We start from the raw sequence: 15,834 nt of genomic DNA on the forward strand, positions 1-15,834 counted from the left end.
AAGACTGACTTTCTAAATTAAGCGTATTTTCCAAGAGCCGGCGCCTTCAGCGGGAGTGGCCTGGAAATTTGACATTGTTAAAAACGATTAAGATAAAAATTCCCTAAGTGAATTGTACTATTGACTGAGCTGTATTATCTGTTGTAAAGTTATTCTCCAGGCCAAGGCAGGCGTAGAAGTGCCTCGGTTTGAAGTCTCCAGCATATTTTTGGCTATAATACATGTGTGTGTATTGGGGCTTTGGGTGCTGCTATTGTGGATTTCTTATTACGGCTGTGTGTCTTGCGTTAAGGTGAGCAGCAGTATCCCGTTCCTCCACCTGTTTACGGTTGCCACACGCCATCGGACAGCTGTACGGGGAGCCAAGCACTGCTGCTGAGAAACCCTTACAACAGGTACTGTCCTAATCCATTTTCTTTTTCAACCTAATAAATGTTTATAGGTTTCCAGAGAGCAGTTAAGAGGTTACCAGCCACGGCTCCTACTTTTAAAACCTTAAACTCTCGGTCAGGGGTGCACAAACTTTTTGTTTTAGGGGATTAAAGTTTAATGGTGGGTCATGGGCCAAAAAGGCACACAGTGTAGAATAAGGACCGTAAAGCTGTTTAAAATGTTGTAACATTACACTACATTTTATTACTAAAATACAAATTTAAACGGAAAATAACAAGTTATATACAGTTGCATATGCAAATGTTTGAACATCTCTCCTAAAAAGTTAACACATCCTCTACAAGGACATACATATGACATTCTTATGTCTTATTTTATTTATATACAATATAAATTGTGCCATAACATTTGCACAGGCCATACCTGATGTGCAAATAATGAGTAAGTGAGCATTCAAATGTGCAAAAGATATATTAGCTTATGTTCACTTACAAAATAAATAAACCTGTAATTTGATCTGGGCGCCCAATTTTTTTGCATACCACTGTATAATATAAAAGCATGTTTGTCCTCTCATTGAGGTAGGTGTAACTTTCTGGTGGGCAAAATCAAATGTCCTCACGGGCTCCACTTGGGGCCACTCCTTAAACTGCCTTGTGGCTTATTATTCTACGTTTTTCATCTTAAAGCTCGAGTAACTTCTAGGAAATTCTCAGCGCTATAAAACTAAAGTGTAATGAGGAATGGAAGTCAGGACCGGTTAAAGGAGAGTGACACAACATGTTAAAAGTGACAGAACACATTCGGTGATGTTGCAAATGAAAAAGAGCTCAATATACAGCTACATTAAAGTGACATCAAAGCTGCAAACAAGAGTCAGTTTTACTAAACAAGCAGCAGAAACTCTTAGAACGTCTACTCCTCCATTGAGATGTGCTGTTATGGTCGTGATACTGGAATAAAACCTTGATCCATAACGTTTTGAGATTAAGTGACCCTTATTAGTCCCACAAACGGGGAAATTTCACCTCTGCATCCGTGAAGTGAAACACCACATACACAGTAGTGAGCACACACACACTAGGGGGCAGTGAGCACATTTGTCCGGAGCGGTGGGCAGCCCTATCCGCAGCACCCGGGGAGCAGTTGGGGGTTGGGTGTCTTGCTCAAGGACACCTCAGTCATGCACTGTCGGATCTGGGGATCGAACTGGGGATCGACAAGGCCGGTTCCCTAACCTCCAGCCCATGCCCCCAGCATTTACAGCAGAAAGAAAAAACTTTCCTAACTTTTAGTGTAAGACAGTGTAAAAATATTTTATTCCAGTTAACTTTGGGCCATTAGAAATGGCATCTGGCTTTTTTAAATGATCAAAAAAATCTAAATAAATAAATAAAATTGCAGCAGTTCCATCAGTGATGTACATTTTTAATACTCCCTGTTTGTAATCTCAAAGCCTGGCCCAGGATTATGCTTTTTTCTACGTTTCCTGAAAGCCCTACTGCCAGCCTACCAAATATGTACAGTAGAACCAAATACAGTCAGGTTTTTTGCACATTGAGTACATATTAAAATCGAATGTCTTATTCATGAATAGCTCACCCTTACGCTTCAAGAGGGGCTCAACGGCTTCCATACTGGCTCACTGACGTACCCTGAGCAGACCATTAGAGCAGAAGAGACGTACAGGCCTATCAGGCCTTTTTCAAGAACCGTGCTTACATCATTTAGACACTAGTCCAGGATTTGTGAAGCGCAGAAACGTCATAAAACTATATTGATCTGTTGATCAATTTTAGAATGGTGATTTAGCACGTAATTGATTCTAGCACTAAGACATCGCTTTAGGATTGATTTACATTTATCGTCACTGGTTCAGGATTTTTGTAAACAGGTAACTATCCATGCCAAGGTCAGGCTGCCACTAAACATGCCCAATGCAGTGAGAAAGGAGGAAGTGAAGTAACAAGAGCAGGAAAAGGAGCTTGTTTGAGACAGGAAGGAAAATCAGTCTTATTACCTGAGCTCAGTTGATATCCTGTCCCGTTTAGGTCTACAGAGTAGAGGACAAGAAACTTTGAGTATAAGTCCAAGTATGAAGATAATCCAGGTTCTCTTCCTACCAAGACAGTACATCTATCTATCTATCTATCTATCTATCTATCTATCTATCTATCTATCTATCTATCTATCTATCTATCTATCTATCTATCTATCTATCTATCACTGCTGTCGGAACGTAATTGCCATAATTACAAAGTATCTGCTCCCTTTTACATTGTGTGCAAATTTCATGATGAATGGACCAAAAGAACCAGCCCAAAATTACTTGGACAAAAAGGTCTGGTTCCATTGACTTACATTAAGAAGTAAAGTATGTTTTTTCCTTCTCCTGTAAAGTTGCCATTTTGGAGATACAAGGTTTTGTTCCGACAGCAGTGATATGCATATATATATATATATATATATATATGAAATTAAACTGCTTGAGTACGTCACTCAAAATAAAAGTTTCTCTGAAAATCTCAGATTTTCTGGTTTTGATTGATGGCACTGTAATGCATCAAGGCTGAGTTCCGTCGTACAGGCAGCTGCTTGAACTCAGGAGGTCGAGTGCTGAATAGCAGAATGTACCAGGCCAAGATAAACTGTCCCGTCCACCACCGGTTTCCACTCTTTGACCAGTTCTGAATTCCTTCACTCTGATAAGTGGCTAACCGTCCTCCGAGGAGTTCCCTCTGCAGCCCGTAGACGGCCGTCCTCTTACTTCAAGCCCCAAAAATGAGCCGCGGCATTCCTCGAATGCTTCCGCGGCGTTGTTTTGCAGTTCAGAAGGAACATAAAGATTCAAAACAACAGAATAGTGTTGATAAGAGCGCTGCCTTCGTTTTCCAGTTCCAGCTCAGCATGTTGTAATAAACAGACTCATATCTTGCTGGAGTTCGGGGGGCTGGGAATCCTCAAATCAAAACGCCACGCTGCTTTTTTCCAATCGAACGCCTGGTACCAGCAGCGCAGTGTTTACACAGCCTCTCAGCTGGAGCTGCAGTTTTGTAGCTGTTTCAAGGAGGTTGCAATAAAAAAACATGTCGACTTATCGCAAGCAGAGCCAAAGACAAGCCATTGTTACTGCGTAAAGCATGAAGACAGATATTCAAAAATAATAAACCATTCAGAAACTAAAGGCTCTCATGCTGCTGTGTGGATTTTTTTTTGTACAGGAAAAAAAAACATTGTGATTAGACACTGTGAACTGGTACCAGTGCAGCAGTTAATCTTCTAAACTGCAGGCTTATTATTGAGTTATTAATCTTAAGATTTATTATTTAGTATCTACTAGGGATGCACAGTATATCATTTGCTAACTGCTCTCGCAATACCAGCCTTTACAGCAGCCTGCTGGTCAGAGAAATCTGCAATATGCAAATGGACCTCTAATTACAATGCTTCATTTTGTGCTCTGACCCCTGTGACCAGTCGCAGACGTTCTTCAGGTGTTTTGATGTTTCGAGGCGTTGGTGGTGATGCATTGCAAGGAATATTACAATCAAAAATGATATGCCGCCCTCGTAAATATTATAAATGATTTAATCCACTGTGGAACAAATATGTGCAATACTGTGCACAATCAGAGACCATCCTCCAGCCAAAATGTCTAGAACATGAGAACATTACCTTACTGGCTAACTAATACATTTTTCAGGAAAATATATATTTACCTTCAACAACAAAACACAGTAAATTTCCATAATATCCAGATTTAGTGTGTTTACCATTTGTCTTTATCACAGTTTGCATTATTTTCAAAACATTCTCCACACCTAATGAGTTTTAGGAGCTGGTCGCATTTTTTACCTCTCACAGTGGAAGGATGGACATGGTCAGATCTGAAAGCTTGATTTTCTCCTCTCTCTCAGAGATGAAAGCTTTAAGCGCTGCTTATCTGACAGTTTTGGCATCTACCAGGTGTTGCAGGTGGTTGTTAGTCCCATTTTCTCTGCAGCTTTTTATACATTTTTTTGGAACTTCAGCTTTAGAAACTTTTATTTGTGTCATTTATATTCCCTTCGCTTTCCACATTCTTATGCACACGGTTATTTAGACTGGAAACAAATAAATAATGATGAGTGGCCTTTGTCTCTTTTGTATTGTGCTGTGATGTAGGTATTCAGGGGGTTAATATCAAGAAAGCTCAATTTAAGTCATCCTTCAAAACTACGCTTCTGCTTTCTGTATCAACAGAGAGATTTCGATATCTTAATAAACACTGAAGCTCGGTGCTTGTTACGGTGCCGGCTGTGTTCCAGTAATGACGCATAAGCATGTGCCAGAGCAGCGGTTGTGTAGGTGCACAGTACCAGGTACCAGCGCATACCGCACACAGCACACAGCTTCTCTGCTGTGATGAAACACGGTGATGTCAGCGGTGCCGCAGATAAATCTCAACGTACATGTCGGGCAAACATCTGCCGGACTAACTAACGGTCCTCCAGTCAACCTCTCAATAACGCCGGGCAGCTTTTCAGCCTGCTTTCATTAACTACTCACCCTGCTGGTGGGCAGCCCCCGTGTGTGTGTGTGTGTGTGTGTGTGTGTGTGTGTGTGTGTGTGTGTGTGTGTGTGTGTGTGTGTGTGTGTGTGTGTGTGTGTGTGAGACATGCTCCTTTCCCCAGCATGCCCTGTCAAAACGTGGGCAACTTTTCATTCCCCACATTCCAGCTGCTTTATCTGCCAATCTAAAAAACAGAACGCTTCCCCCACTGCCGCTAATAAAAGTCAAATAAAATTGGATGCAATTAATCAATATTGATTATGCAATATTTCTTAGTTACAGTTCACAATTTCAGAATAAACATTTTTATGTGGAGTAGATTGTTTTTTTAGGGACGTGTAAGCACTGCACACTTGCAAAGAGTTAATCAATCTTCTGATCATCAATTATGAGGGGGGCGGAGCTTCCCAACATTCCGTTTTTGTCCAATTCCCTCAATTAGCTTTTATTCTTTTATTCTAGTGTTTCTTTTCCAACCTTAAAAATGACATTTAAATTAATTTTACATGATTTCAACCATGACGGAGTTTCATGTTTTCGTTATCTAGTTCATTTTGCCGTTGTTTTAATATAACACACACTTGCTAGCTGTCATATCTGCCCTCTTTAGAAAGAGCGGCATAGGTGCATGTGCAGTACTGTGCAACTTCCAAATATCCATTAAGTGCAAGTTACTCACTTTTCAGCATATATTTATGAAGAGGTTGAATACAAATTGATTCACTGGCATAAGGAATGAGAAACCTCAAAAGAAAAATAAGTGAAAATGAGGAGTTTCCAAAGATGGAGTTCAAAAAAATGACTAAAAGCTACAGAGAAGGTGGGACTCCTAACAGCCACCTGGAAGACCTGGTTGACACCAAAACTGCCCCCATCAGATAAACAGCACTGAAAGCTCCACAGGTGTTTCTGTCCGTCCTTCCACTGTGAGAAGACCACTCAGCGCTGTGGGTCTGAAAGGACGTGTAGCTGATCAAGAAGAACCTCACTGAGAAAAGGAGACGGACACACCAAACAAAGAAGCTGGACGATGGACTGACCACCCCAGGGTCCAGACCCCAGCACCACAGATTGCAGATTTCTGAAAGCTAGTCTTCAAATGCTAAAAAAATCTGATATTTATTTGTTAAGGCTTCTGTTAAATGTATACTTTTCCCCTGATGCTGAAAAATGAGTAACTTCTACTTAATGGTCATTTTGACTACGAATGAAATAAATTAAAGGTCTCTGACTTTTGCACAGTACTGTATGAGAATGAGTTTCCTGTTGCAGAACTGATTGATTCTTTCAATAATAAGTTCAAATAAGCTGTAAATAACCCACAGCAGTTCAGGGAACACCAATTAATTCATCAAGTATTTCCAATTTAGTGACAAATGAACACCAGTGCTGTGAGCAGTGTACAGTTTTTAGTGCTATCCTTTAAACAGTAATGCATAAGCACACTGAGCAAGTGTTAAACTGAACAGTCACAAAGGCAGATGTGCCCAGTGTCGATGAAGTGCGCTTAAATTTTGTTCTGTGTTTTGATTCCTAGCAGTGACAATTTATACCAAATGGCATCCCAGTTGGAGTGCATGGCATGGAACCCTGTCAACACACTGGCGTCCAGCATTAAGAGGTACATCAATTTGACCTGCTCCATCACAGAACAAATTCTACTCAGATATACATTAGTGCACATTTACCTTTAAGTTGTCCACTAACTCACATCGTTTGAGCATCGTCTCATATTGTGGGAGACCTTTAGTCAAACAGCTCTCAGGGAGTGTCGTGTAAATCAGGCTCCAGTGAAGTCAATGCATTGTAATTGAAGGTTCAATGCTGGGAAAAAAGATGATGCCAACTTTGCATCTCTGTAATAAAATGATACGGGGCGGCCACTGTGGTCAGCCAATGGAAACTTCCATTTGATGAAAAAGTTATTATGCTAATGCATTATGTTAATGGACAATGCCAGGGCATATTTTTGTGGCTTGTCAAGTTGTATATGGGGTTTCAAGTTGTATAATGGTTGTGGACTATGGACAATCTTTTTCAGTTTTTAGTTTATTTACCATGTGAAACTCATAGCTCTCCTTAATATTATATGACAATTTCATGAAGGACAGACCAATAAAAATGGTCCAAAATTGCTGTGAATAAAATAGAAACAGATGTTGAGCAGATTTTATTCTTATTCATTTTGGACCATTAATAAAGGGCAGCTGGTGTTTTTTTTAAACGGCGTTAAAACAGAATAAGTGACTATATATATATATATATATATATATATATATGAGATATTTTGTAGATTATATATAAAACGTCTTGCATCCTTTTGCCCCCGCCCTCTCTTTTCATCCTGAAGCTCAGTCCTGTTGGTGTGCACTCTGTTTTGTCTGGCTTGGGAACGATATCCGGCCATATATTTCCCCCGTGGCACCTTAGCCTTGAGCGGGCCGAGAGCAGGCCCATGGGGAGGAAGGGAGCAGCACTGGGGGAGTAGTGGAAGTGCACGGCTGCACAATGGGACAGCCCCTCATCCTCTGCTCCTCTGGGAGCAGGACGAGAATCCACAGCTACCCCTCTAGCCCATCCTGCCAGGACAGCAGGCTCTGACCCCTCTCCCACCTCCCCGAAAAAGGGGTCCGAGGAGGCTCAGTGACGGGGTGATTCATGTGCTCAGTGAGACGCATTGGACTGGGTCCCGCGGGTGGAAAATCAGACGTCTTGGGGGGGGGGATGGGGGGGGTGGGGGGGGTGTACACGAGTGCTGTTGGTTCTATCCAAACACGGCCTCTTCGATATCCATCCATCCATTTGTTTGTCCGTTCCTGGCCGTTAGGGCAGGCCGCTCTGTTCGCAGCCCGAGCCAGCGAATGAATGAACTGTGAGGAGATTTATCGCAGGATGCCATTTTGCACTGTCCTTCAGTCTGGCCAGCCTTACGCACGTACAGACAAAGAGAGCTTTATTACTCCTCGACAACTTCGGTCTCACACGCCATACAGGATATAGCTTTTAACTAACTTTAGAGCCTTGAAAAAACTTACTAAATAAAACTCTTACTATTTCAGATGAGATAGCTGTATACAAAAGTCTGAACAATGCAAATAGTTTGGCATCTTCTTCAAGGAAAACGCTTATTTATAAACGCTTGTTTGTTTGATGAGTTTTAAGCGCCAGCAATTGAGTACAAGCTCATCCTTTTTCAGGAGGTATTTCTGAGGATATTATATACACTCACCGGCCAAGGTTGGTCCCCCTTTTGCCTTCAGAACTGTCTTAATTCTTCGTGGCAGACTTTCAACAAGGTGTTGGAAACGTTCCTCAGAGATTCTGGTTGGTTATTTGAGTTCCTGTTGTCTTTCTATCATCTGGAACCAGTCTGTCCATTCTCCTCTGACCTCTCACATCCACAAGGCGTTTTCTATTTGTCTTAACAAGCAACTGAACAAGTGTACCTAATAAAGTGGCCGGTGAGTGTATAAGATAACTTGCATCTGGAAAGGGGAAAGTCAAAGGAAAATAAGTGAAAAGACTAGAGTTTCCAAACCTGGCCACATCAGAGTTCAGACCTCAGCATCTCGGAATGAGTTTTGCGTTGCTCGGAAGCAGGAAAGCAGAAAATGCTAAACCAACTTCTAAGACTGAACTTTTGAAGAAGTTGAGAAATATCTCTGCAGATGACTTTAAAAACTGACAGCAAATGTCCCCAAAATATGACAGATATAAAAAGGCAAAGGGTGGATACGCTAAGTACAGAATAATTTAAAAGAAGAGAGGAACAGCAACTACCTTCTCAAAAAACAGGACCTGAAAGTTATTTGCAATGTACCAAGTTACACTGAGCAGCCTCCTCTGCTTGATTTTCACTTTGAAATGCACAGAATTGGGAAATATTTGGGCTGAGACAGAGGAAACTTGTGTAAATCCAGGGTCAAAGAAAGGGCCAGTGTACTGACGTTCAGGTATAAATTCAGCAGAGAGAGAGAAAGAGGCCCTGAGTTCCCCATACATCTGTCTAACTGGCCCTACCTCGGATTGTTGAGGTGAATATATTGCACTTTGGAGCAGAGAGCAATTTGCCCCAACGTCAGGATAAGTTATAGAGATGAGCCTCTGTGTTTTATAGCCAGCCTTGCCCTATATATGTCATCTAAACCCCATGCAGTAATGCACAGGGAGCAGAAGAATGCCTGCTGTTCACAGAGCTCCACAAGAGGAAGATGATGATCTTTATAAACTGCTTCAGTGAGTGATTCTGCGCTGACATGTTGTGTCGTTCACTTTTCAGCGCGTGCTTAACCTGCCGTAAATTCACTTCACGAAAAATGATGCAAACATTATATGAGATTAAGTGTGTGTACTTACATGCAAGGCAGTTATGATGAAAAAGGTGATAATTGAATTTGCTTGATTCAAACGTGTACCGTCTATTCTATATTAATAAAATATATCACTTCAACAGAATTATTGCCAAAAGCACATAATCTATCCAAATGTATCCAGACATCTCTTCTAATTAGTGAATTAAACAACTTTAAAAAGTACCTGACACCGGGTTTCACAGAAAAGTATTGCCAATATAATGAGACGCTCTGGAGCAGCTGCAGATAAGCCTAAGATCACCCATGCCCATCGGCTAGAGGGGTAAAAAGCCCCCCAACGCCAGTCGGTGGAGCAATGGAATTGCGTTCTCTATAGTGATGGAGCTCCCTCCAATACCTTTGGGATGAGCTGGAGTGATCCTGAACCGATCATCCAACAACAGTACCTGACCTCACTAGTGCTCTTGTGGCTGAATGCAGTCAAATCCTCACAGCAATGTTTCAACACGTAAAGCCTTCCCAGAAGAGTAGAGGCTGTTAATGCAGTAAAGGGGGTTTTGAATGATCCTTTTTGTTGCAGCTATGGAAACAACTTAAACACTACTTTCCACAGATTTTTCTAAATTTCATAATTCAAACATGAAATTATCATTGAATCGTACAGGGTGCTTTGCTATGAAATGGTCCATTGTAGAGAAACTTATCAATATTTCTTCACAGTGGTGGTGATAGGAACCAGGAGTCACAATGCCTACAACACAAATATAGCCTTTAATTACTATCCCATGTGTCCAGTGAACCAGTGAAGGCAGTGGTAGATTTGAAAGTAAGGTTGGTTTTGAATGCTTTTTTGCCCGGAGTGTCACTGCCATGAATGTATTTTTAAAAATATGCTATCTTACATCAAAACCATCATACACAATGTCTCAGACACAGGGCTCTTTTTTACACAGGTAGGCGAAGGTGGTGTTAGGAGTCTTGCCCAAGGACTCTTATTGGTATAATGTAGGGTGCTTGCCCAGGTGGGGGATTAAACCCCAGTCTAGAGCATAGAAGGCTGAGGTGTTGCCCACTACGCTGTACCAACAGTCCAGGCATTCAAGTCTTCAGATGTTTGGTTCCTATTACCACCACTGTGAACAAGTCTGACTTGATAAGTTACATCTTAACTACTTGGCAGCCGCTCTTAAGTGATATTTTTTAATCCCACAAACGAGGAAATTCCACCTCCACATTTAACCCGTCCGTGAAGTGAAACACTGCATACACTCTAGTGAGCACACACACACTAGTGGGCAGTGAGCACACTTGCCCAGAGCGGTGGGCAGCCCTATCCACGGCGTCCGGGGAGCAGTTGGGGGTTAGGTGTCTTGCTCAAGGACACCTCAGTCATAGACTGTCGGCACTGGGGATCGAACCAGCAACCTTCTGGTCACAGGGCCAGATCCCTAACCTCCAGCCCACAACTGCCAAAAACTTACCAAAAAACCTCTAGCAGACTGGATGGCAAACAAGCCAGAGCGACTTACAACTTGATCATTTTACACAGGTAGGTAAAGGAGGTGTTAGGTGTCTTGCTCAAGGACTCTTATTGGTATAGTGTAGGTATAGTATAGAGTGCTTACCCAGGTTGGGGGTTGAATCCCAGTCCACAGCGTAGAAGGCAGAGGTGTTACAGGCGCATACTTAACCATTTAATTATGTGAACAGTTTTAAAATCAGTCCTTCAACTGGACTTGGACTAAAAAAAATCTATTTTTCACTGTAACTATTGACTGGACTGTTGACACATGATTAAGAAATTGCATTTTTGGTTTAATTTATTCCTTCAGCAATGATAAGGAAAGTGTTGTTTGTCCCCTCCTCATGCAGTCATACAGGAGGTTATGAGAATGACCCCAGCACGCCCATGTTGTACAGCTGCAGCACCCAGTACCGCATCCACACCCATGGAGTCTTCAGAGGCATCCAGGTCAGTACCGGTCCCAACAAAGAACACTGCAGTGCACTGCAATCCAGGCCAGACTCAGATACTCTGTGTTTTCCCCTATGTGCTAATACAGGGCCAAGGTCAGGGCAGGGCAGAGCAGACGAGCGCAGAAACACTTACAGTACACTCACGCTCGGAAATCCCAGATGGTTTCTACACCAAAGTAAAAGCATTGCATAAAAAAATATATTCGAGAGCGAGGAGTGATGAAGTACAACTGAATGAGTGAGGACGTGAAACGGCCAAAAGCAAATAAATAAATAAATAAATAAATACAGGAGAAAAGGTTATGACGCAATGAGCGGGCTATGTGAGAGGAAACAGGAGCCTGCCAGAACATTTGAGACGTTTAAAAGGCATTTTAGGATGAAAAGAGAAGAAGAATCACTTTTTTTAAAAAATCCATTAGCAATAAAGCTACAGTTTCCATTCGCCAGCACATGCTAATAAATCATTAGGTCTTAATTAATGTCTGTCATGGGTCTTAAAGCAGTGCTAGTGGAGATTCTCCAGAGCTGGTGTCTCACCGAGATCTGTCTTTTTTCCGATTCTTTACTCTAACCTCAACGTTTCATAAAGCATTAACCGGCCCTGCAAGAAACTGCTGTCTATAATAAGCAGAGGTGCACAGTAACCACTTCAGTTCGCTCAGATTCAAGCACATTTCTGACAGACGTTGACTTTACAAATGGTAATACTTTCATTTCCCCTGAAATATGTTAGTGAAGAAAGCAATGCACTCAGTAGGCCTTCGCTTTGAGTTCCTAGTGTTTTAGTATTGTACGTTTTTTTTTAGCATCGGCATGTTTTTTAGACAAAAAAGAGACGAATACAGATAAACAAACTTCACTTTCTAGGTTGGTAGGTGCTGAATGTACTGAGAAGTTCCACTACAGTTCTATAGGGAACTTTCGGAGCTTTTTGACCTGATATTTCTCTTTGTACTACATTAACTTTATTTGCACTTACGTTAGTATTACACTGAAGTAAGGATAGTTTAAGACTAGTTTTAGGCTACATTCTTAAAAAAAAGGTTCTTTAGTAAAGGGCATGGTTCTGCATAGAACAACGTCATGCTTAAATAGTTCTTAGCACGGTGAAACGGTTCTTTGGATCGTAGTACACGGTCCTATACAGAATCTTTGCGGAAAGATGGTTCTATATAGCACCAAAACAGGTTCTTTTATTGTTACGATGTCAAGCTTGTAACAATAGACAAACCGTTTTCAAAAAAGGCACATATAGAACCATATGCCACACATTCTGCCTCAATCTGAAGATCTATTTAAGTGTGCAAAGAGACATTTAAGCATGCAGTGGTTCTATATAGAACTCATGGTTCTAAATAGAACCCTTCCCTTTGTTCCCTTTATTAGATGTATCTGAAAAACCATCAGTGTACTTGACCCCACCTCTGGTAGAAATGATGTTATGCAAATGAATCACATGCAGTCCAAGCAATAATGATAGAGCCAGCATATTAAATACAGAGTAGTTTACATAAGCATGAACTTGACTGACCTTTCCATAGCCTAGGAAAAAGCCCAGCATGCGAACACAAAGAGCGGCAGTGGGGACCATAGCACTGGTCGCTATGTTATCATTCCCATGGGGTCAATAGATAAGTCTGACTCGTACAGCCATAAAGCACTTTAGTAATTTACTTATCAATAGCGTTTACCACCTATTCATTACCACACCAGCGTATAGAAAACGCCATTATGCTAAGCGCTAGCTAATTAAGAGCAGATGGGCTCTAACGGTGGGCAAATGAGGGCTGGGGGAGGGGAGCACTGGAATAGGGTCTGCTTAACATCCGTGACTAACAGCTCCCATTTGGCGGCTAAATCGGTAGGCATGGGTGAATCCCAGTGATCATTTCACAGCTAATTCCACAATAATGAGCTCTTGGTATGCTAGATATTTTTTCAGGGATAAGAAACCACCATATAGCGATGGCGTCAGGCCTGGTTTGGTGCTGCAGTGCTGTTGCAGGTGTGGGGCAACAGCACTGCACACTTTGGACAACATCAGTTTCATGCTTTTCGTGTTATGTCATGGTTGGATCTCCCAAAGCCCCTCAATTTAATGACTTATATTATGCACTACTTGAGAAGCAAGGAGCCATTTGAGATTCAGCCTTTATGGTGCTCATTAGTTACCTGTCAAGACACTGGGGTGAAATGTGAAAAACACACGTGCATCGACAGCATTTGGCAGAGGCTCTTATCCAGAGTGACATGCAATTTTTACAGAGGGAGGTGAAGGTGGTGTTAGGAGTCTTGCCCAAGGAATCTTAGTGGTATAGTGTAGGGTGCATACATAGGCAGGGATTGAACCCCAGTCTACAGCATAGAAGGCAAAGGTGGTACCCACTACACTATCCCAACCACGTACCAGCTAACTGTTCTTCATCAGACAAACGAAGTTGGTTCTTGGATATCCAAAAATCCCCACACAAGTCATAACAATGACGTGGCTTAAAGGGCTGTGAGAACGATAATAATCACAAGAAATACATGATTTACAGCATACAGAGATTCTCCAGCAAGTACAACTGCAAAGCATCCATAGCATTTTCCTATCAGAAAAGGGGTTATGTGAGATTATTTATATATGCTTTATACATCTCGCTGTTGTCAGAAGAAAACCTTGTATCTCCAAACTGGTAACTTTACAGGAGAAGGAAAAAACCTACTTTACTTTTAATGTAAGTTTTAATGGAACCAGAATTTTTTCCAAGTCACTTTGGCTGTTTCCTTTGGTCCATTCACGCTGAAATGCAACCTACATTTGTACTCATTCTGTATATATGTATATTGTATTTATACTTGCATATCTATCTACCATGCACTTTCTATGTAAATAATATTGTATTTTGCACTTCTGGTTAGATGCTAACTGCGTTTCATTGGCTCTGTACCTGTACTCTGCACAATGGAAAAGTTGAGGCTAGTCTAATCTAATTAACTTCAAAATATCTTAGCTGGTCAGTGAATATGAACGAATGCCTTGTTAGAAAAAGGCTTCATCTCACAAACATACAGCACTGTGCAAAAGTCAGAGAGCGCCCAAATAATCAGTTAATATCCAGTCGTAATGGCCAATAAGTTGCCTTTATTACAGTTTCCATTCTCTTTGGGAGCATTGCTTTCAGTTTTTAAAGATTCAAGAATCTGCATTTGTCTGCACCTCCAAAGTTCAGTCTGAGAAGTTTGTTGCATTTTCTGCTTCTCATGATTAAGTAACCCCAACCACACTCTGGTAGCCAGATTTGAAAGTTTTTTCCTTTGACTTTCTCATTCCTTATGATAGTCTAATCTCCTCAGAAACAGCTGCCAAAAATTAATAACAGGTACTTAATAAGCACTGAAGTAAACGAGTATATCACACAACAGCAGTGTGCATGTCCCATTTTATCTGTCTTCGTTGAACCAGGAGACTTGTAAAAGGAAAACTGCTGAACAGCAGAGTACACCACTACATCTCTCTTTATACTGCTGAATGATGCTAAAATGACTAATTTAACTGTGTTGTAGGATGTGAGAAGGGTACCAGGCATCGCTCCTGCCATTGTGCGTTCTGAAACCAACGAGAAGCGACCTTTCATGTGCGCCTATCCAGGCTGCAACAAGCGCTACTTCAAACTTTCCCACTTACAGATGCACAGCCGAAAGCATACAGGTACAGAGAGCAACACTGCACTGTGTTCCACTAACACCTGATTTAATTTCTGAAGGATGTTTAGTAATGATGCCAAAATCTGAACTGGCCAAGAGACCTGAAGCACCAGACTCTAAAGATACACTGAGATAGACAAGTTTGTTGTGTGCACGTAATATAATATGATAAATTATCAATGAGAACTGTGATTATAATCCAGTATGAATCTGCAGTGTGTAGTTTTACAGTCTGACTGTAATAATTGTGGAGTGATTTTAATCCAGTATGAATCTGCAGTGTGTAGTTTTACAGTCTGACTGTAATAATTGTGGAGTGATTTTAATCCAGTATGAATCTGCAGTGTGTGTAGTTTTACAGTCTGACTGTAATAATTGTGGAGTGATTTTAATCCAGTATGAATCTGCAGTGTGTTTAGTTTTACAGTCTGACGGTAATAATTGTGGAGTGATGTTAATCCAGTATGAATCTGCTGTGTGTAGTTTTACAGTCTGACTGTAATAATTGTGGAGTGATTTTAATCCAGTATGAATCTGCAGTGTGTAGTTTTACAGTCTTATGTTAATATTTGTGGAGTGATTTTAATCCAGTATGAATCTGCAGTGTGTAGTTTTACAGTCTGACTGTAATAATTGTGGAGTGATTTTAATCCAGTATGAATCTGCAGTGTGTGTAGTTTTACAGTCTTATGTTAATATTTGTGGAGTGATTTTAATCCAGTATGAATCTGCAGTGTGTAGTTTTACAGTCTGACTGTAATAATTGTGGAGTGATTTTAATCCAGTATGAATCTGCAGTGTGTAGTTTTACAGTCTGACTGTAATAATTGTGGAGTGATTTTAATCCAGTATGAATCTACTGTGTGTAGTTTTACAGTCTGACTGTAATAATTGTGGAGTGATTTT

The 15,834-nt window shown here is 41.1% G+C and overlaps 2 protein-coding genes across 6 annotated transcripts in view; one reads left to right on the forward strand and one right to left on the reverse strand.

Moving 5' to 3' along the window:
- The window catches only part of tcp11l1 (t-complex 11, testis-specific-like 1), a 350,112-nt gene that overhangs the window by 54,027 nt on the left and 280,251 nt on the right, over positions 1-15,834 (reverse strand). The window lies entirely within an intron of this gene.
- The window catches only part of wt1a (WT1 transcription factor a), a 34,342-nt gene that overhangs the window by 6,742 nt on the left and 11,766 nt on the right, over positions 1-15,834 (forward strand). For 2 of the 4 annotated variants that reach the window (XM_017685696.2, XM_017685697.2), the window contains exons 3-6: positions 293-395; positions 6,483-6,566; positions 11,131-11,230; positions 14,788-14,932. In XM_017685696.2, coding sequence (XP_017541185.1) covers positions 293-395; positions 6,483-6,566; positions 11,131-11,230; positions 14,788-14,932 — 432 coding nt within the window. The remainder of the gene's footprint in view (positions 1-292; positions 396-6,482; positions 6,567-11,130; positions 11,231-14,787; positions 14,933-15,834) is intronic. The other 2 variants (XM_017685698.2, XM_017685699.2) reach the window with 1 other exon arrangement.

Source organism: Pygocentrus nattereri, chromosome 8, assembly GCF_015220715.1.
Source record: "Pygocentrus nattereri isolate fPygNat1 chromosome 8, fPygNat1.pri, whole genome shotgun sequence".
Classification (NCBI taxonomy): domain Eukaryota; kingdom Metazoa; phylum Chordata; class Actinopteri; order Characiformes; family Serrasalmidae; genus Pygocentrus; species Pygocentrus nattereri.